Here is a 22,563-nt window from a genome sequence, read left to right on the forward strand (position 1 = left end):
CGCATTAACTACTCACCACATGTTATGCCCTATAGCTTATTCTTTAACTTCTCTAGGGAAGGGGGCAGCATTTGGAATTTTGGATGAAAAGCATGCCCAAATTAAACTGCCTTCTACTCGGGCCCAGAAGACAAGATATGCATATAACTGGTAGATTTTGATAGAAAACACAAAAGTTTCTAAACGGTTAAAATAATGTCTGTGAGTATAACAGAACTGATTTGGCAGGCGAAAACCTGAGTAAAATCCATTCGGGAAGTAGGATTTTTTGTTGTTGTAGTTTTCTATTCAATGCCATTACAGTATCCATTGACTTAGGACTCCATTTGCAATTCCTGTGCCTTCCACTAGATGTCAACAGTCTTAAGAAATAGTTTCAGGCTTGTATTCTTATACATGGGGTAGTAAGACCAGTCTAAACGAGTGGACCCTAAAGTGAAGCAGAGCTTTTTCAGGCGCATGTGCGTTTCTTGTTTACCTTTTATATTGACAATGTTATTGTCTGGTTGAAATATTATAGATAATTTAGGCTAAAAAACAACCTGAGGATTGAATATTAACATCGTTTGACATGTTTCTATGAACTTTCCAAATACAATTTGGATTTTTTGACTGAGTTTGAGCCCGTGGATTACTGAAGAAAACGCGCTAACAAAACTGAGGTTTTTGGATATAAAGAGACTTCATCGAACAAAAGGAACATTTATTGAGTAAATTAATGTCTTCTGATTGCCACCATATGAAGACCATCAAAGGTAAGGGATTAATTTTCTCTATTTCTGAGTTTTGTAACGCTTCTGCTTGGCTGGTTACTGTTTGTAATAATTTGTCAACTGTGCTAGGTATGTTCTGGGCTAGGTATGCTTTCGCCGAAAAGTATTTTATAAATATGACACTGGTTGGTTTAACAAGAAGTAAATCTTTAAACCTATGTAAAATATGTTTTGTTTTCTGAATTTTTATAATGAGCATTTCTGTAATTGATTTTGGCGCTCTTCAACCTCACTGGATGTTGGCCAGATAGCGTCCCACGTACCCTAGAGAAGTTAAGTACTAGGTATGTTCTCTGATGCTTTGATTGGGTGGACAACATGTCAGTTCATGCTGCAAGAGCTATGATACTTTGGAGGACGTCCTCTGGAAGTTGTCATAATTACTGTGTAAGTCTATGAAACAGGGTGAGAACCAAGAGCCTCCTAGGTTTTGTATTGAGGTCAATGTACCAAGAGGAGGACGGAAGCTAGCAGTCCTCCGGCTACACCATGGTGCTACCCTAAAGAGTGCTGTTGAGGCTACTGTAGACCTTCATTGCAAAACAGTGTATTTTAATGAATTATTTGGTGACAGGAGAATATATTTAGTATTGTTTTATCTAAAAAGGATAACTTTTGAAATGTTTCAGTACATCCTCCTCTGAGGAGCCGCCACTGCTCAGAGGGTATGCGGAAGTTATTACCACGTGACTTGCTCCATCATGACCCCAACATACATTTTGAACTCTATACATTCTTGAAAAGAGGTTCTAAGCTTCAAAATGATGTTTAACTTGTTTCAGCTCTCTAAATTGAGCTCAGTAGAGCTAGTTATAACTAGGGATGCACGATATATCGGTAAGCATATCGGAATCGGACGATATTAGCTAAAAGTGCCCGCATCAGCATCGGCCCGATGTCTAGTTTAACGACGATGTGCAAAACCGATGTCAAAGCTAACTTGCATACATATATAACGTAAAGACGCATCGTAAAATGTAGCGCTACATGTGCAACACAGCATTCATAACCTAGCCCACAATGTGTGCTGTGTGGATTGAGCAGTCAACAAGTCGAGCAGTCATTTCAAAGAGTAACAACATTTCAGCGAGACAACTCAAAAGGCGAAATCCATTAATGCCAAGATAATGGAATTCATTGCCATTGACATTCAACCGTTCTGTTGTGGAGGATGTTGGCTTTCGCCGACTGATCGAGCACCGTTACACACTACCAAGTAGGCGCTATTTTTCAGATGTTGCCCTACCGGAGTTAAACAGTATTGTTGAAACTCACAACCATGAGCTACTTGCTATGGCTTCACTGCTATTAGCAGTCCACGACTGACGTTTGGACCAGCATTGTCAGCCCCATGCGCATGCAGAGTCTGACAGCAGAGTGGGTCGACGAGGATTCAGTACTCAGGGAAGCCGTATTACATGCGCAAGAATGTGGTGGTTCTCATACCGCTGCTGCCATTTCAATGGTATTTTGAGAAAATGTTTGAAACATGAACACACTCCTAGCTCCATTAGAACAACTGACTGGAGAAATAAGCTCATCAACTGTGTCTGTAGCAGACGTGATACCCTCTGTCATGGCATTGAAACGCCAGCTCAACAAAAATGCCAACACAAACCGTCGGGTTAACTTTGAAAAGTACTCTACTAGAGGCTGTGAGCAAGCGATTTGTTGGCATTCTTTCTGAGTCTCTTTACTGTGTTGCCACCATGCTCGATGCTAGGTACAAGGACCGCTACTTCGATGCAGACAAGAAACAGGGTTTACCTGAAATGTTACATACACCGCCGGACAAGATGGAAACGGACACAGTGACAGTGCGGACCGAGGACGAGAGGCCACGGACAGACTGAGCTGGAACTTCACTGTTTGACATCTATGATGAAATCCTGGTTGAGAATGAAATGACTGAACAAATGAACAACGAAACAGCACAGCAAGTAAGTGAGAAAAATAGGTTTTGATTGTTTTACTGGTAATGGAGACATATGTGAATGCAGACAACTTTTTGGTGTTCAACTATTTAACTATACTAGAATGCTTAAAAGGCCGCAAAAAATAATAATATTGGGTATCAGTTTTTTTTTTTTTGGCAAGGAAAATATTGGATATCGCTATCGGCCAAGAATGTCATTTCGGTGCATCCCTAGTTATAACAGAGTTATCCCTGATCAGATGTTACATTTTAGTCATTAAGAAGCCCTTAAGCATAAATCATAGTCGATGGACGGTGAGACGCGATAGTCCGGTGTCCCATTGTGACATAGCTACGTGGCTCTGAGACCACCATCCGCCGGGGACTCATATCCCGAACACGCACCTCACCGCAATTCCCAACGAACGCCCTCCGGTACACGTCCTCTATTAATTTGAATGTTGACAGTTGAGGAAATTGCTTGAGCTGCGCTCAGAATTCAAAAGGTATGAAAGCCAATAGTTCAATATTCTCGAACACTGTTGTGTGTACATGTTTTGTACTATTATTAACCCTTTCCAAAGTGACTTACAGGAGCAATTAGGGTTAAGTGCCTTGCTCAAGGACACATTGAGAGATTTTTCACCTCGTCGGCTCTGGGATTCGAACCAGCGACCTTTCGGTTACTGGCACAATGCTCTTAACTGCGAAGCTACCTGCCGCCCGAAAGATGTTCAGAGAAAATAATGGTTGGAATATGTGGTTAATGGAATGGTATCAAGTTCCAATAAATTCCATTAATTCAGTTCCAGCCATTATTCAACTCCGCAAAAAATAAACGTCCTCTCACTGAAAACTGCATTTATTTTCAGCAAACTTAACATGTGAAAATATATGTATGAACATATCAAGATTCAACAACTGAGACAAACTGAACCAAGTTCCACAGACAACAGAAATTGAATAATGTGTCCCTGAACAAAGGGGGGGGGACAAAATCAAAAGTAACAATCCGTATCTGGTATCGCCACCAGCTGCATTAAGTACTGCAGTGCATCTCCTCCTCATGGACTGCACCAGATTTGCCAGTTCTTGCTGTGAACTGTTACCTCACTCTTCCACAAAGGCAAGTTTCTGGGGGGAATGGCCCTAGCCCTCACCCTCTGATCCAACATGTCCCAGACGTGCTCAATGGGATTGAGAGCAGGGCTCTTTGCTGCCCATGGCAGAACACCGACATTCCTGTCTTGCAGGAAATCACACACAGAACGAGCAGTATGGCTGGTGGTATTGTCATGCTGGAGGGACATGTCAGGATGAGCCTGCAGGAAGGGTACCACATGAGGGAGGAGGATGTCTTCTTCCCTGTAACGCCCAGTGTTGAGATTGCCTGCAATGACAACAAGCTCAGTCCGATGAGGCTGTGACACTACGCCCCAGACCATGACGGACCCTCCACCTCCAAATTGATCCCGCTCCAGAGTACAGTCCTCGGTGTAACGCTCATTCCTTCGACGACTAACACGAATCCGACCTTCACCCTTGGTGAGACAAAACCACTACTCGTAAGTGAAGTGCACTTTTTGCCAGTCCTGTCTGGTCCAGCGACGGTGTGTTTGTGCCCATAGGTGACGTAGTTGTTGGTGATTGTCTGGTGAGGACCTGCCTTACAACAGATCTGCATGCCCTCAGTCTAGCCTCTCTCAGCCTATTGCAGACAGCCTGAGCACTGATGGAGGGATTGTGCGTTCCTGGTGTAACTTGGGTAATTGTTGCCATCCTGTACTTGTCCCGCAGGTGTGATGTTCGAATGTACCGATCCCTTGCAGGTGTTGTTACACGTGGTCTGCCAACGCGGGGACGATCGGCTGTCCGTCTTGTCATCCTGTTGTGCTGTCTTAGGGGTCTCACAGTACGGACATAGCAATTTATTGCCCTGGCCACATCTGCAGTCCTCATGCCTCCTTGCAGCATGCCTAAGGCACATTCACGCAGATGAGCAGGGACCCTGTGCATCTTTATTTTGGTGTTTTTCAGGCCTCTTTAGTGTCCTAAGTGTAACTGTGACCTTAATTGCCTACCTTCTGTAAGCTGTTAGTGACTTAACGACCGTTCCACAGGTGCATGTTGATTACTTTTTTATGGTTCATTGAACAAGCATGGGAAACAGTGTTTAAACCCTTTACAATAGAGATCTGTGAAGTTGTTTGGATTTTTACGAATGATCTTTGAAAGACCGGGTTCTGAAATAAGGACGTTTCTTTTTTTGCTCAGTTGATGAGCTGGTCCTTCCCAGTTAAGGTGCCCCCAACCTCCTGTGCTTAAATAGACTGGTGTGTTTCTAATTCATGTCCAAACAATTGGATTGGCCACAGGTGTACTCATCAAGTTGTAATGGCATCTCAAGGACGATCAAAGGAAATTGGATGCACCTGAGCTCAATTTGGAGTCTCCTAGCAAAGGGGTGTCAATGCTTGTATAAATGAGATTTCATTTTCAATAATTTGCCAAAAATGTCTTAACATGTTTTCACTTTGTCATTATGTGTTGAGAATTTGTTTGTAATCCATTTTGAATTCAGGCTGTAACATAATAAAATGTGCAGTAAGTAAAGGGGTAAGAAAGCACTTGTTCCTTTGATTGTAGTTTGCTAGCTTGTCAGTTGACTTAGCAAGCCAAGTACTTGTTTTGAAAGTTGGATCTCATCAGAGGCTTTAAAATTGTACTTACACTTTGATGTTCAAATTAATTAGGTGGTTAGAAAACATGGTGTTCTAGTGAATTCTGTTTTAGTCCAAAAACAGACCATACTTTTTTTAAATAATTCACTTTGCTTCAACTTATCTAGGGTCGATTTGGAATTCAGTTGATGATGACCGTGATACTTAAAACCGCTCGCAGTCTTCACTCATCGCCTTTCCTCCTTTCTCCCATGCCTTTCTCCACCCCTCTCCCAGCGGTGGAGCAGAACCTAAAGATGTGGGAGGAGATGAAGGCAGGCACGGAGTACGGCCAGACCTGCTGTATGCGGGCCAAGATTGACATGGCCTCTAACAACGGCTGCATGCGCGACCCCACCTTCTACCGCTGCAAGAATGCCCCCCACCCCCGAACTGGCACCACCTACAGGTAGGGGGGGACACTACGAAAAAATGTAGCAATTTATTAAATTCATCCTCTATTTAAAATGTTTTGATATGTTTTATTTAAGTTTTATATAATCAGGGAGTCATGCTGAGACCATGATTTCGTTTGCAGATGGGCCCTGCATGAACACATCAATAAACAATAATTACACTATACATTCGGAAAGTATTCAGACCCCTCGACTTGTTACATTACAGCCTTATTCTAAAATGGATCAAATAAAAAAATCCTCATCAATCTACACACCATTCCCCATAATGACAGTGAAAACCAGTTTAGACATTTCTGAAGATGTATTAAAAATAAAAACTGAAATACATTATTTACTTAAGTATTCAGACCCTTTGCTATGAGACTTGAAATTGAGCTCAGGTGCATCCTGTTTCCATTGACCATCCTTGAGATGTTTCTACAACTTGATTGGAGCCCACCTGTGGTAAATTCAATTGATTGGACATGATTTGGAAAGGCACACACCTGTCTATACAAGGTCCCACAGTTGACAGTGCATGTCAGAGCAAAAACCAAGCCATGCGGTTTAAGGAATTGTCCGTAGAGCTCCGAGACGGGTTGTTTTGAGGCCATCAATTGAATTTAACACAGGTGGACTTCAAGTTGTAGAAACATCTCAAGGATGATCAATGGAAAAAGGATGAGTTTATTTTCGATTCTCATAGCAAAGGGTCTGAATACGTACGGAAATAAGGTATTTCTGTTCTTTATTAAATGTCTAAAAACCTGTTTTCGCCTTGTCATTATTGGGTATTGTGTGTAGATTGAGGCCATTTTTTTATTTAGTCCATTTTAGAATAAGGCTGTAACAGAATGTGGAAAAAGTGAAGGGGTCTGAATACTTTCCGATTGCACTATATATCACCAGTAGTACATTGACGGCTACTTCCTATAATTTCTATTCTATAATGTTTGTTACTTTGGTTATGGTCATTTTATTTTAATTAATTCAATATTTCAGTCTTGGACACATTGTTTGCAGAGTGCACAACCTATGCTACACTTGAACAAGTTTAGGTTTTTTAATTCTATTTACAAGTTCTGTCAATGTTGACTAAGGACGTGCACGCATAGAAGTAGGCCTAAAGGTACATGGCCTGTGTGCAGTTGTAGGCATATAAATGTGCCCATTTGGGGATCTGATTGGCTTAACGCAACACCAATAATGACCTATGGAGCTTCTCAATGGAATGTTTTCTTCACCTCAAACAGCACGCAAACAAAGTTTGTTTTTACGTCCATTGAGAATTACAATAGTTCCTCAACTGGATCATGCTCTGATCATGCTTTATTTGTACTATTTTCTACATTGTAGAATAATAGTGAAGACATCAAAACTATGAAATAACACACAGAATCAAAAAAGTGTTAAACAATTTCAAAATATACTTTATATTTCAGATTCTTCAAATAGCCACCCTTTGCCATTCCCTAAAACCAGCGTCATGAGGTGGTCACCTGGAATGCATTTCATTTAACAGGTGTGCCTTGTTAAAAGTTCATTTGTGGAATTTCTTTCCTTAAAGAGTTTAAGCCAATCAGTTGTGTTGTGACAAGGAAGGGGTTGTATACAGAATACAGCCCTATTTTGTAAAAGACCAAATCCATATTATGAGAAGAACAGCTCAAATAAGCAAAGAGAAACAACAGTCAATCATTACTTTAAGACATGAAGGTCAGTCAATATGGAACATTTCTTGAACTTTGAAAGTTTCTTCAAGTGCAGTAGCACAAACAATCAAGCATTATGATGAAACTGGCTCTCATAAGGAGCGCCACAGGAAAGGAAGTTACCTCGGCTGTGGCGTTTAAGCTCTTTAGAGTTACCAGCCTCAGGAAATTGCAGCCCAAGTAAATGCTTCACAGAGTTCAAGGAACAGCCACATCTCAACATCAACTGTTCAGAGAAGACTGTGTGACCGGCCTTCATGGTCAAATTGCTGCAAAGAAACCACCGCTACTAAAGGACACCAATAAGATGAAGACACTTGCTTGGGCCAATAAACATGATCAATGGACATTAGACCATTGGGAATTTGTTCTTTGGTCTGATGAGTCCAAATTTTAAATGTTTGTCTCCAACTGCCATGTCTTTGTAAGACGCAGAGTAGGCGAATAGATCTCCGCGTGTGTGATTCCCACTGTGACGCATGGAGGAGGTGGTGTGATGGTGTGGGTGAACGGATGATCTCTGCATGTGATCTCTGCATGTGGCTGCTGCCAACACACTGACTCAACTCCAGCCACTTTAATAATGGGAATTGATGGGAAATGATGTAAAATATATCACTAGCCACTTTAAACAATGCTACCTAATATAATGTTTACATACCCTACATTATTCATCTCATATGTATATGTATATACTGTACTCTATATCATCTACTGCATCTTTATGTAATACATGTATCACTAGCCACTTTAACTATGCCACTTTGTTTACATACTCATCTCATATGTATATACTGTACTCAATACCATCTACTGTATCTTGCCTATGCCGCTCTGTACCATCACTCATTCATATATCTTTATGTACATATTCTTTATCCCCTTACACTTGTGTCTATAAGGTAGTAGTTTTGGATCTGTTAGCTAGATTAGTTGTTGGTTATTACTGCATTGTCGGAACTAGAAGCACAAGCATTTCGCTACACTCTCATTAACATCTGCTAACCATGTGAATGTGACAAATAAAATTTGATTTGATTGATTTGATTTGTGTATATCCCACTGTAAAGCATTGAAGAGGAGGTGTGATGGTGAGGGGGTGCTGTGCTGGTGACACGGTCTGTGATTTATTTAGAATTCAAGGCACCCTTAACCAGCATGACTGCCACAGCATTCTGCAGCGATACACCCTCCCGGATGGTTTGCGCTTGCTGAGATGATCCATTGTTTTTCAAAAGGACAATGACCCAAAACACACCTCCAGACTGTGTAAGGGCTATTTGACCAAGAAGGAGAGTGATTGAGTGCTGCATCAGATGACCTGGCCTCCAAAATCAGCCGACCTCAACCCAAATGAGGTTTGGGATGAGTTGGATCACAGAGTGAAGGAAAAGCAGCCAACAAGTGCTCAGCATATGTGGGAACTCCTTCAAGACTGTTGGAAAAGCGTTCCAGGTGAAGCTGGTTGAGAGAATGCCAAGTGTGTGTGAAGCTGTCAGCAAGGCAAAGGATGGCTACTTTGAAGAATCTCAAATGTAAAATATATTTTTGATTTAACACTTTAAAAAAAAAACTTGTTTCATAGTTTTGTCTTCTCTATTATTCTTCAATGTAGAAAATAGTACAAATTTAAGTAAAACTCTTGAATGAGTGTCCAAACCTTTTGACTGGTACTGTAGTTGATTTGATTAAAACACATAGAGGTTGTCTATATACAGTGTATGGAAAAATACGTTTGCAATTTTCGAGCAATCGATTGGTCGAAAAAACAGACTACTTTCAGTCCACCAAGATTATTATTTTTTGTCGGGGACAGCCCTAAACTGAAGATGGATTTCTCCTATCAGAGCCGTTAAACTTTAATACAGTTAAAGTCACCATTGGCCTCATGGTGAAATCCCTGAGCGGTTTCCTTCCTCTCCGGCAAGTGAGGCTTTCTATAACAAAGGGGTCTTATCAGCTTTTAATTTAAAAAAATTGGTAAATAATTCAAAAACATTATTCCACATAATGTATTGTGTGTAGGCCAGTGACGCCAAAATCTCAATTTCATTCGTTGCAAATTCAGGCTGTAATACAACAAAATGTAGAAAATGTCAAGGGCTGTGAATAATTTCTGAAGTCACTGTAGCGAGCTATTAAACGTAGACACAATACCAAAGTCAATATCAGTATATGAAGGAGCTAGTTGGCTTTAAAATCACCTAAACAAACAGCGCCGTCAATTTAGGAGTCTACAATCTCTCCATGTTCAACCTGCAGATCGATGTGCCCTACAGAGTGGTGTCTGACATTTGCGAAGGCACCATGCAATGCACCCTGGACTGCAGTGGCAGACAAATAGGAGAAATGTGGTGGTAGGAATTTCACAAAAATATGATCAATTGCTCATTCGAGAGAAGACAACCTCTATCGTTATGACATTGGCCAATATTGAAATCTGACTTGTCATTTTTATCTAAAAGTCGTATTGCTGTTGACTTCTAGTGTAGTGATAGTGGCATTATCGCAATACCGGCTGAATTTCTACCTGTTTGAATGACTATAGCTCAGATTAACATGAAATGACCCCGGGAATCAATGGAACATCGCCCAGAGATGCACATAAACAATAGAATCAAAATGAGTGTCTCTTTCCTTTAACAGAGCCGATATACCGGGTGTGTAACGTTCGCGTACCAAAAGCACCCCGTTGTTCACATGGTCAGTGCAGCTGGTTACATTTAATAAAATGGGAGTGTATCACTCGCGACTCATGCCCTATTGCATGTCCTGTGTAGCAGCTCACTTAGGCGCGTAACAGGCTTCACACATTTACATTATATTTACCCCCCAGGGTGTACCCCACGTACGACTTCGCCTGCCCAATCGTGGACAGCGTAGAGGGTGTGACCCACGCGCTCCGCACCACGGAGTACCACGACCGCGATGACCAGTTCTACTGGGTGATCGAGGCACTGCGCCTGCGCAAGCCCTACATCTGGGAGTATGCCCGGCTCAACCTCAACAACACGGTTCTCTCCAAACGCAAGCTCACATGGTTTGTCGACCAGGGTTACGTCGACGGCTGGTGAGTAAACGTAATGCCCTTTCCATACGACAGGGTTATGTTTAGTACGGCTCACCTTAGCAACATTTTTGGCAATCCGTAAATTAATCTGTTTTTATTTGACAAGTACAGTTAGTACCATTCTGTTTTTCCCTGCTAAACACAACACCTGGAGATGATGGTCACTTCCCATTGCACTGATGGAGTAGATTTGTGATACCTGTTAGTAAAATAATCTTAATTCCTCATTGAAGCCCAGATCCAAATCAAGTGTTTTTTTTCCCCTGCCTCAGGGATGACCCACGCTTCCCGACTGTCAGAGGTGTCCTGCGCAGAGGAATGACCGTCGAGGGCCTCAAGCAGTTCATTGCTGCCCAGGTGTGTGTGTTTCTACACTACATGACCATACCTGCTTGTCGAACATCTCATTCCAAAATCATGGGCAGTAAAAGTGATATCCTATGACGGTGCTACATTGAAAGTGACTGAGGTCCAGTAAGGCCATTCTACTGCCAATGTTTGTCCATGGAGATTGCATGTCTGTGTGCTCGATTTTATATACCTGTCAGCAATGGGTGTGGCTGAAATAGGCGAATCCTCTCATTTGAAGGTGTGTCCATATACTTGTATTTATAGTGTATCAAAAGGAATAAGGTTTTGAAGTGTCTGTCCTTATATCGAGGAGATATAAGAAAGCTCAGGAAATACTTAGGTTTTTCTGGACACGTACAGTGCTTTCGGAAAGTGTTCAGACCCCTTGACTTTTTCCACATTGTTACGTTACAGCCTTATTCTAAAATTGATTAAATAATATTTTCTCCCTTTCTGCTCATTATTCCTTGTTAATAAAACAAACGTATGCTTTCATTTTATTGAAATAACTATAATTTACCTCTTAACGACAAAGCGAAAACAGAGTTTTTTAAATGTTTACAAAGTGCATGTCCGAGCTAAAACAAGCCATGAGGTCGAAGGAATTGTCCATAGAGCTCAGAGACAGGATCATGTCGAGGCACAGATCTGAAGGTCCCCATGAACACAGTGGCCATCATTCTTAAATGGCAGAAGTTTTTAACCTCTTAACTTTCATTAATTTGTGTGGGTTACCTTCAGATGAAGGTAGGGGGTAGTAGAGCAAAACACAGAACGAGTGTCCCCTTTCCACGGTGGGGTCATATTAGTTTGTAACCCAAACGGTTCGGACGCTACAGACAGGAATTTGCACATCAGTGCTCCCAACTTCAGACGAGTCCCATGGGGCTTGTAGTCCAAACCGTTTGGATATAACAGATGTTTTCGTGAGAAGAATTTCCGGGATGTCTCGTGGTCGAGCAAACACCGTTGTAGCTCTGCCACCTTCCACTGTGGATGTGGAAGGACGACGTATGTGGTGGATTGAGATGCAGCCCATGCAAAAACAACTAGCTTAACTGACAGATTTTGATGGGGATTTTTTTTATTCTGCTACTTCAATAGACCCTTAAGGCCCAGTGTAGTGATATTCCTGTGTTTTATATATATGTCCACACTGTAATTGTGAAAATGATGATAATGCCATTCTAGTGTAAGAGCTGTTTGAAAAGACTGCTGGAAATGTCATCCTGTTTTGGCCTGCCTGGTGTCATTAGTTAATAGACCAATAAGACACAGTTCCAAAGTATTCTGCCAATAACAGCTAGTTTTCAGTTTTCCCCTCCACTCAGACCACTCCCACACAGTCCTAGCAAAATTCTTGCTTGAGAAATTTCTGTCTTATAAGAAGCTATTTTTGTTTATTTTTGAACACTTATATTGAAAACAATCACATTCAGGTACTTGATTGTTACACAGATTTGATATGAGAGAAAAATGGCTGCGTTGGACCTTGTAATAAACTCTTATTGTCATGTTTTTAGACTGTTGAACCTTTTTATTTTGTGGTTGATTCCATCTTTGAAACCGTCTGTTCTTTCACCCAGGGTGGATCCAGGTCTGTGGTCAACATGGAATGGGACAAGATCTGGGCCTTTAACAAGAAGGTTTGCATGCATGTATACCGATCTTCCCCTTTCTCTACACAATGTTTTGGACTGATCATGATTGAAACCTGCCCCTTTGTAAATCCACTGCATGGGAGAAGCTCTTTTTAGCTCAAGTCTAAGAATCCGCAAATGAAAATCATTGGCATGCTGGCATTGCTGGGAGATTTGACAAGACTGGGATTGTAGGTTTTAGGCATATTTATACACTATTAATGGTTTGGTTGCCTAAATTGGTTGGCGCATAAACAAATGCACTAAATCCTTAAGGAAGCTTATAACATGCATGCATGCACGCACGCACACACTTCGTTTCTCTGATAGCTCGCCTACTCACAGCTTGCATGGCTGGCTGCCTTTTTGTTTTATTCTATTATTTTCCCGCTTTGCTTTCCCCCTTTTCCTCCCCTCATCCCCTGCGTTCCTCCAGACCTGGAGTAACTATAGTTTTAGCTATGCTTTGTGGAAAGTAACAATTTGAATACAGAGCCCCAAAAATGACAACTTTTTAAAACTATTGGAATACAGATCTCAGAAAGTGACTGCTTTTCCATACTATTTGAATACAGATCTGAGAAAGCACCTACTTTTTACAAATATTTGAATACAGATCTCAGAAACTACTGGATTTGGCTGCCTTCAACTAATGGCAGGGTTCTATCTGGAACTGCATGTTGAAGATAGAAATAGAATGAATAGAGCACACCTCACAAATACTATTCCAATCTCTCTGAAATAAATGTATTGTTTAGATTAAATATGACTATCTGAATATTTTGATGATGTCCATTATCCTGAATGTCCATTGCCCTAGGTGTACATAATCAAGTTAAACCAATTATATTTTATTCCGATACGTATAAATACATAGTGACACACAACTACTTAGATTTTTACTTTTATGATACACAACATGACCTAAAGTATGTGGACACATGCTCGTCGAACATCTCATTCCAAAATCATGGGCATTAATATGGAGTTGGTCCCCCTTTGCTGCAATAACAGCCTCCACTCTTCTAGGAAGGCTTTCCACTAGATGTTGGAACATTGCTGTGGAGACTTGCTACTATTCATCCACGAGCATTCGTAAGGTCAGTCAGTGATGGTGGGGATTAGGCCTGCCTCGCAGTCGGCGTTCCAATTTATCCCAAAGGTGTTTATCCCAAAGAATCGTGGACTGTCATTGTATGCTGTAGCTTTAAGATGTTCCTTCACTGGAACGAAGGGGCCTAGCCCGAACCATGAAAAACAGCCCCAGACCATTATTCTTCCAGAGTCTAATGGTGGCGAGCTTTATACCACTAAACCCGCCCTTGGCATTTGCATTGTGGTCTTAGGCTTGTGTGTGGAAACCCGTTTCATGAAGCTCCTGCTGAACAGTTCTTGTGCTGATGTTGCTTCTGGAGGCAGTTTGGAACTCAGTAGTGAGTGTTGCCACCGAGGACAGACCATTTTTACGGACTACGTGCTTCAGCACTCTGCGGTCCTGTTCTGTGAACTTGTGTGGCCCACCACTTCGCAGCTGAGCCGCTGTTGTTCCTAGACGTTTCCACTTCATAACTTACAGTTGACCGGGGCAGAAATGTAATGACCTGACTTGTTGGAAAGGTGGCATCCTATGACGGTGCCACGTTAAAAGTCACTGAGCTCTTCAGTAAAGCTTTCTACTGCCAATGTTTGTCTATGGAGATTGCGTGGTTGTGTGCTCAATTTCATACACCTGTCAGCAGAGGGTGTGGCTGAAATAGCCAATTCCTCTAATTTAAAGGGGGTTCTACCAACTTATGTTGATATAGTGTACCTGAAAATGCTGCGGTGTTCTTGAATCAAACACACACTATATCTTTAAAGGGATAGTGGCGCAAGTGAAAGTCACCCAGTAAAATACTCCTTGAGTAAAGGTATTTGGTTTTAAATATAGTTAAGTATCAAAAGTACATTTAATTGTTAAAATGTATCAAAGTATAAAGAATTTTACATTTTCCTGTCCTGCTAAACATTCAAAATGTAACGAGTACTTTTGGGTGTCAGGGAAAATGTATGGACTAAAAAGTTAATTTATTTTCTTTAGGAATGTAGTGATGTAAAGTTGTCAAAAATGAATAGTAAAAGTGCAGATATCCAAAACAACTACTTATGTACTATTTTAAAATATTTTTTACGTAAGTTGTTTATACCACTCCTCAGAATACAAGCTAACATGATTTTCAACCTACCTTGGCTGTAGTTGATTCAAGTGTTGGAATATTTAGTTTCTTTTCAACACTTAATATCCATATTGTGTGTATATACTGACATGTATTGTGACTGATAGATCCATACACACACACGTGTTTTGAAATGAATGTAAGTTGTAAAGTATTTAGTCTGTAGGACCCCAGTAAGACTAGCTGTCTCCATTGGCGTCGGTTAACGGGGATCCTAATAAATCACATCAAATTGTTACTGTTGGCAGCATGTTGGCAGTTTTTGTTCATGTCTTATTACAACTGATATTACTTTAAACAATATTTTATTAGCATGTTACATAGTACTTTGGTAATTGTATCTTACTTGCGTAGTTTTTGTAAAGAGGAATAGTGACTTATTCCGCATATATATATAAAATAACTCAATGTTATGCAATTTCCAAAGTCCTATGTAACAACATTGCTTTTGTAATAATCCCAAAGTTACTCCACATGTATAAGAACTTCATGTCAAGTGTTACTGTATTGCCTTTTGTCTCACTCATTATCAAAATACACACACACAGTTCAAGTTGGAAGTTTACATACAACTTAGCCAAATACATTTAAACTCAGTTTTTCACAATTCCTGACATTTAATCCTAGTAAAAATTCCCTGTCTTAGACTAGTTAGGATCACTACTTTATTTTAAGAATGTGAAATGTCAGAATAATAGTAGAGAGAATGATATCTTTCAGCTTTTATTTCTTTCATCACATTCCCAATGGTTCAGAAGTTTACATACACTCAATTAGTATTTGGTAGCATTGCCTTTAAATTGTGTAACTTGGGTCAAACGTTTCAGATAGCCTTCCACAAGCTTCCACAATAAGTTGGGTAAATTTTGGCCCATTCCTCTTGACAGAGCTGGTGTAACTGAGTCAGGTTTGTAGGCCTCCTTGCTCGCTCATGCGAAATGGAAGACCCATTTGCGACCATGCTTTAACTTCCTGACTGATGCCTTGAGATGTTGCTTCAATATATCCACATAATTTTCATGCCTCATGATTCCATCTATTTTGAAGTGCACCAGTCCCTCCTGCAGCAAAGCACCCCCACAACATGATGCTGCCACCCACGTGCTTCACGGTTGGGATGATGTTCTTTGGCTTGCAAGTCTCCCCCCTTTTCCTCCAAACATAACGATGGTCATTATGGCCAAACAGTTCTATTTTTGTTTCATCAGACCAGAGGACATTTCTCCAAAAAGTGCTATCTTTGTCCCCATGTGCTATTGCAAACCGTAGTCTGGCTTTTTTGTGGCTGTTTTGGAGCAGTGGCTTCTTCCTTGCTGAGCGGCCGTTCAGGTTATGTCGATATAGGACTTGTTTTACTGTGGATATAAACACTTTTGTACCTGTTTCCTCCAGCATCTTCTCAAGGTCCTTTGCTGTTGTTCTGGGATTGATTTTCACTTTTCACACCAAAGCACGTTTATCTCTAGGAGACAGAACACATCTCCTTCCTGAGTGGTATGACGGCAGGGTGGTCCCATGGTGTTTATACTTGCGTACTATTGTTTGTACAGATGAACATGGTACCTTCAGGCGTTTGGAAATTGCTCCCAAATATGATCCAGACTTGTGAAGGTCTACAATTTTTTTCCTGAGGTCTAGGCTGATTTCCTTTCATTCTCCCATGATAAGAGGCACTGAGATTGAAGGTAGGCCTTTAAATACATCCACAGGTACACCTCCAATTGACTCAAATTATGTCAATTAGCCTATCAGAAGCTTCTAAAGCCATGACATCATTTTCTTGAATTTTCCAAGCTGTTTAAAGGCACAGTCAACTTAGTGTATGTAAACTTCTGACTCACTGGAATTGTGATACAGTGAATTGTAACTTAAATAATCTGTCTGTGAACAATTGTTGGAAAAATGACTTTTGTCATGCATGAAGTAATGTCCTAACCGACAAACTATAGTTTGTTAACAAGAAATTTGTGGAGTGGTTGAAAAACGAGTTTTAATGACACCAACCTAAGTGTACAGTCGTGGCCAAAAGTTTTGAGAATGACACAAATATTAATTTTCACAAGTCTGCTGCCTCAGTTTATATGATGGCAGTTTGCATATACTCCAGAATGTTATGAAGCGTGATCAGATGAATTGCAATTAATTGCAAAGTCCCTCTTTGCCATGCAAATTAACTGAATCCCCAAAAAACATTTCCACTGCATTTCAGCCCTGCCACAAAAAGGACCAGTTGACATCTTGTCAGTGATTCTCTCGTTGACACAGGTGTGAGTGTTGACGAGGACAATGCTGGAGATCACTCTGTCATGCTGATTGCGTTCGAATAACAGACTGGAAGCTTCAAAAGGAGGGTGGTGCTTGGAATCATTGTTCTTCCTCTGTCAACCATGGTTACCTTCAAGGAAACACGTGCTGTCGTCTTTGCTTTTCACAAAAAGGGCTTCACAGGCAAGGATATTGCTGCCAGTAAGATTGCACATAAATTAACCATTTATTGGATCATCAAGAACTTCAAGGAAAGCGGTTCAATTGTTGTGAAGAAGGCTTCCGGGCGCCCAAGAAAGTCCAGCAAGCGCCAGGACCGTCTCCTAAAGTTGATTCAGCTGCGGGATCGGGGCACCACCAGTACAGAGCTTGCTCAGGAATGGCAGCAGGCAGGTGTGAATGCTTCTGCACGCACAGTGAGGCGAAGACATTTGGAGGATGGCCTGGTGTCAGGAAGGGCAGTAAAGAAGCCACTTCTCTCCAGGAAAAACATCAGGGACAGACTACTATTCTGCAAAAGGTACAGGGATTGGACTGCTGAGGACTGGTGTAAAGTCATGGTCTCAATCCTCTTTCCGATTGTTTGGAGCATCCGGAGAAGACAAGGTGTGCGCTACCATCAGTCCTATGTCATGCCAACAGTAAAGCATCCTGAAACCATTCATATTTGGGGTTGCTTCTCAGCCAAGGGGGTGGGCTCACACACAATTTTGCCTAAGAACACAGCCATGAATAAAGAATGGTACCAACACATCCTCCGAGAGCAACTTCTCCCAACCATCCAGGAACAGTTTGGTGACGAACGATGCCTTTTCCAGCCTGATGGAGCACCTTGCCATAAGGCAATAGTGATAACTAGGTTGCTCGGGGAACAAAACATCAATATTTTGGGTCCATGGCCAGGAAACTCCCCAGACCTTATTCCCATTGAGAACGTGTGATCAATCCTCAAGAGGTGGGTGGACAAACCAAAAACCCACAAATTCCAAGCATTGATTATGCAAGAATGGGCTGCCAGTAGTCAAGATGTGACCCAGAAGTTAATTGACAGCATTCCAGGGTTGATTGCAGAGGTCTTGAACAAGAATGGTCAACACTGCAATATTGACTCTTTGCATCAACTTCATGTAATTGTCAATAAAAGCCTTTGACACTTATGAAATGCTTGTAATTATACTTCACTATTCCATAGTAACATCTGACAAAAATATCTATAGACACTGAAGCAGCAAACTTTGTGGAAATGAATATTTGTGTCTTAACTTTTGGCCACGGCTATATGTCAACTTCTGACTTCAAGTGTGTGTGTATTTTACTGGCATATATTCAGTAACTTCAAATATTATTTGGTTTTCTGAGATGTATTCAAAATACGTTCAAATATTGGTTTTCCAGAGACCTCTATTTGAAAATCAAAGGAAATAGTTGCATTTTAAGTTATAAATAACAGGGTAAAAACTGACGGACAACTATGAAAGCTCATACCAAGTTTATTCACCCGCTGGGTCATCCAGCTGCATAAGTCAAGCATATCCACACAAGCACTAGTATTTATGCTGAGTTTCCTTCTCCTCATCTCTGAGCAGCCAATACATATCTGTTGCTATACAGAACTTCAGTGATATCTGTTCTTCATCTAAACCGACCTCTGCCCAAGTTCCTCATTCCTCCCCAAGTCACGGCTGTCATGTTGACTTGTACCAGACTGTGGCTCTTCTCCTCCCATATGATCCCTCATGGCTAACGATAACATAGTGGGGCAAAAAAGTGTTTAGTCAGCCACCAATTGTGCAAGTTCTCCCACTTAAAAATGTGAAAGAGGCCTGTAATTTTCATCATAGGTACACTTCAACTATGACAGACAATTAGAAAAAAAAATCCAGAAAATCACATTGTAGGATTTTTTAATGAATTTATTGCAAATTATTGTGGAAAATAAGTATTTGGTTAATAACAAAAGTTTATCTCAATACTTTGTCATTGCCAACAAAGGGTATATAACAGAGGTCAAACGTTTTCTGTAAGTCTTCACAAGGTTTTCACACACTGTTGCTGGTATTTTAGCCCATTCCTCCATGCAGATCTCCTCTAGAGCAGTGATGTTTTGGGGCTGTTGCTGGGCAACACGGACTTTCAACTCCCTCCAAAGATTTTCTATTAGGTTGAGATCTGGAGACTGGCTAGGCCACTCCAGGACCTTGAAATGCTTCTTACGAAGCCACTCCTTCGTTGCCCGGGCGGTGTGTTTGGGATCATTGTCATGCTGAAAGACCCAGCCACGTTTCATCTAAAATGCCCTTGCTGATGGAAGGAGGTTTTCACTCAAAATCTCACGATACATGGCCCCATTCATTCTTTCCTTTACACGGATCAGTCGTCCTGGTCCCGTTGCAGAAAACAGCCCCAAAGCATGATGTTTCCACCCCCATGCTTCACAGTAAGTATGGTGTTCTTTGGATGCAACTCAGCATTCTTTGTCCTCCAAACACGACGAGTTGAGTTTTTACCAAAAAGTTCTATTTTGGTTTCATCTGACCATATGACATTCTCCCAATCTTCTTCTGGATCATCCAAATGTTCTCTAGCAAACTTCAGACGGGCCTGGACATGTACTGGCTTAAGCAGGGGGACACGTCTGGCACTGCAGGATTTGAGTCCATGGCGGCATAGTGTGTTACTGATGGTAGGCTTTGTTACTTTGGTCCCAGCTTTCTGCAGGTCATTCACTAGGTCCCCCCATGTGGTTCTGGGATTTTTGCTCACCGTTCTTGTGATCATTTTGACCCCAGGGGGTGAGATCTTGCGTCGAGCCTAGATCGAGGGAGATTATCAGTGGTCTTGTATGTCTTCCATTTCCTAATAATTGCTCCCACAGTTGATTTATTCAAAGCAAACTGCTTACCTATTGCAGATTCAGTCTTCCCAGCCTGGTGCAGGTCTACAATTTTGTTTCTGGTGTCCTTTGACAGCTCTTTGGTCTTGGCCATAGTGGAGTTTGGAGTGCGACTGTTTGAGGTTGTGGACAGGTATCTTTTATACTGATAACAAGTTCAAACAGGTGCCATTAATACAGGTAACGAGTGGAGGACAGAGGAGCCTCTTAAAAAATAAGTTACACGTCTGTGACAGCCAGAAATCTTGCTTGTTTGTAGGTGACCAAATACTTATTTTCCACCATAATTTGCAAATAAATTCATAAAAAATCCTACAATGTGATTTTCTGGATTTTTTTTTTCTCATTTTGTCTGTCATAGTTGAAGTGTAACTTGCACAATTGGTGGCTGACTAAATACTTTTTTTGCCCCACTGTAACCTGACAGAATTCAACATTCCCCTATCTCCCTCAGTGACATGAATAAGGATTCTTCATATTTTCATGTTTAGAACTCAGAACCCATCATAGTAAATAAACTATATTCAACTACCTCAAGTATTTGAAAAGTTGGTATTTTCAAATAAACTACAAAATACAACATTTTCTGCCAAGGTCTGCATTCTACACATCCTCTCAATTCATGATATAGTTCTGCATAGCGCTATCAAAGGTTAAATGTTTTCAGAGAAATTAACCTCAATTTTCTTCTTACCTTAAAGGGCAACTCTGCCCTTTAAACATTTACACTATTATGAAGTATTTAGTGATGTCCTAGACAGTTTTAGTGTAATTTTATGATTTCATGTCTGACTGTTTAGTGATGAGCGAAATGACTTCTCTGTTTTCAAGTAGGATCCCTGAGATGAATAAATTATGGACTGTCATATTCAGCTATTTACAGTGAATTCGGAAAGTATTCAGGCTCCTTGACTTTTTCCCCATTTTGTTACATTACAGCTTTATTCTAAAATGGATTTGATTGATGAGGAAAACAATCTACAAACGATACCCTATAATGACGAAGCGAAAACAGGTTTTTAGACATTTTCGCAAATGTGTATATTTCTTTCTTTATTTAACCAGGTAGGCTAGTTGAGAACAAGTTCTCATTTACAACTGCGACCTGGCCAAGATGAAGCAAAGCAGTGCGACCAAAACAACAGACTTAAACATAGGATAAACAAAAGTACAGTCACTAACACAATATAAAAATCTATATACAGTGTGTGCAAATGAGGTAAGATTAGGGAGGTAAGGCAATAAATAGGCCGTAGTGGCGAAGTAATTAAACACTGAAGTGATAATGTGTAGATGATGAATGTGCAAGAAGAGATACTGGGGTGCAAAGAAATTAATAACAATATGGGGATGAGGTAGTTGGATGGGCTATGTACAGGTGTAGTGATCTGTGAGCTGCTCTGACAGCTTGTGCTTAGTCAGTGAGGGAGATATGAGTCTCCAGCTTCAGTAATTTTTGTAATTCGTTCCAGTCATTGGCAGCAGAGAACTGGAAGGAAATGCAGCCAAAGTAGGTGTTGGCTTTGGGGATGACCAGTGAAATATAACTGCTGGAGCGCGTGCTACGGGTGGGTGCTGCTATTGTGACCAGTGAGCTGAGATAAGGCGAGACTTAGATAACCTGGAGCCAGTGGGTTTGGCGACGAATATGAAGTGATGGCCAGCCAACGAGAGCGTACAGGTTGCAGTGGTGGGTAATAAATGGGGCTTTGGTGACTAAATGGATGCCACTGTGATGGACTGCATCCAATTTGCTGAGTAGAGTGTTGGATGCTATTTTGTAAATGACATCGCTGAAGTCAAGGATCGGTAGGATGGTCAGTTTTACGAGGGTATGTTTGGCAGCATAAGTGAAGGATGCTTTGTTGTGAAATAGGAAGCCGATTCTAGATTTAATTTTGGAATGGATATGCTTAATGTGAGTCTGGAAGAAGAGTTTACAGTCTAACCAGACATTTAGGTATTTGTAGTTGTCCAGAGTAGTGATGCTGGACAGGCGGGCAGCGATCGGTTGAAGAGCATGCATTTAGTCTTACTTGCATTTAAGAGCAGTTGGAGGTCACGGAAGGAGAGTTGTATGGCATTGAAGCTCATCTGGAGGTTAGTTAACAGTGTCCAAAGAGGGGCCAGGAGTATACAGAATGGTTTCGTCTGCGTCGAGGTGGATCAGAGAATCACCAGCAGCAAGAGCGACATCATTGATGTATACAGAGAAAAGAGTATAAAAAAAACAACAGGTACCTTATTTATGTAAGTATTCAGACCCTTTGCTATGAGACTTGAAATTCAGCTCAGGTACATCCTGTTTCCATTGGTCATCCTTCAGATGTTTCTACAACTTGATTGGAGTCCACCTGCGGTAAATTCAATTGATTGGACATGATTTGGAAAGGCGCACACCTGTCTATAGAAGGTCCCACAGTTGACAATGCAAGTTAGAGCAAAAACTAAGCCATGAGGTCAAAGGAATTGTCCATAGAGCTCCGAGACAGGATTCTATCAAGGCACAGATCTGGAGATGGGTACCGAAATATTTCTGCCGCATTGAAGGTCCCCAGCAACACAGTGGCCTCCATTCTTAAGTGGATGATGCTAGGAACCACCAAGACT

At 41.1% G+C, this 22,563-nt stretch overlaps 1 protein-coding gene across 1 annotated transcript in view; it reads left to right on the forward strand.

Moving 5' to 3' along the window:
* Positions 1–22,563, forward strand: part of LOC139383347 (glutamyl-prolyl-tRNA synthetase 1) — a 94,334-nt gene that overhangs the window by 19,418 nt on the left and 52,353 nt on the right. Inside the window, exons 9-12 of the mRNA XM_071127852.1 lie at positions 5,646–5,817; positions 10,355–10,588; positions 10,861–10,945; positions 12,526–12,585. Coding sequence (XP_070983953.1) covers positions 5,646–5,817; positions 10,355–10,588; positions 10,861–10,945; positions 12,526–12,585 — 551 coding nt within the window. The remainder of the gene's footprint in view (positions 1–5,645; positions 5,818–10,354; positions 10,589–10,860; positions 10,946–12,525; positions 12,586–22,563) is intronic.

This window comes from Oncorhynchus clarkii, chromosome 25, assembly GCF_045791955.1.
Source record: "Oncorhynchus clarkii lewisi isolate Uvic-CL-2024 chromosome 25, UVic_Ocla_1.0, whole genome shotgun sequence".
Taxonomy (NCBI): domain Eukaryota; kingdom Metazoa; phylum Chordata; class Actinopteri; order Salmoniformes; family Salmonidae; genus Oncorhynchus; species Oncorhynchus clarkii.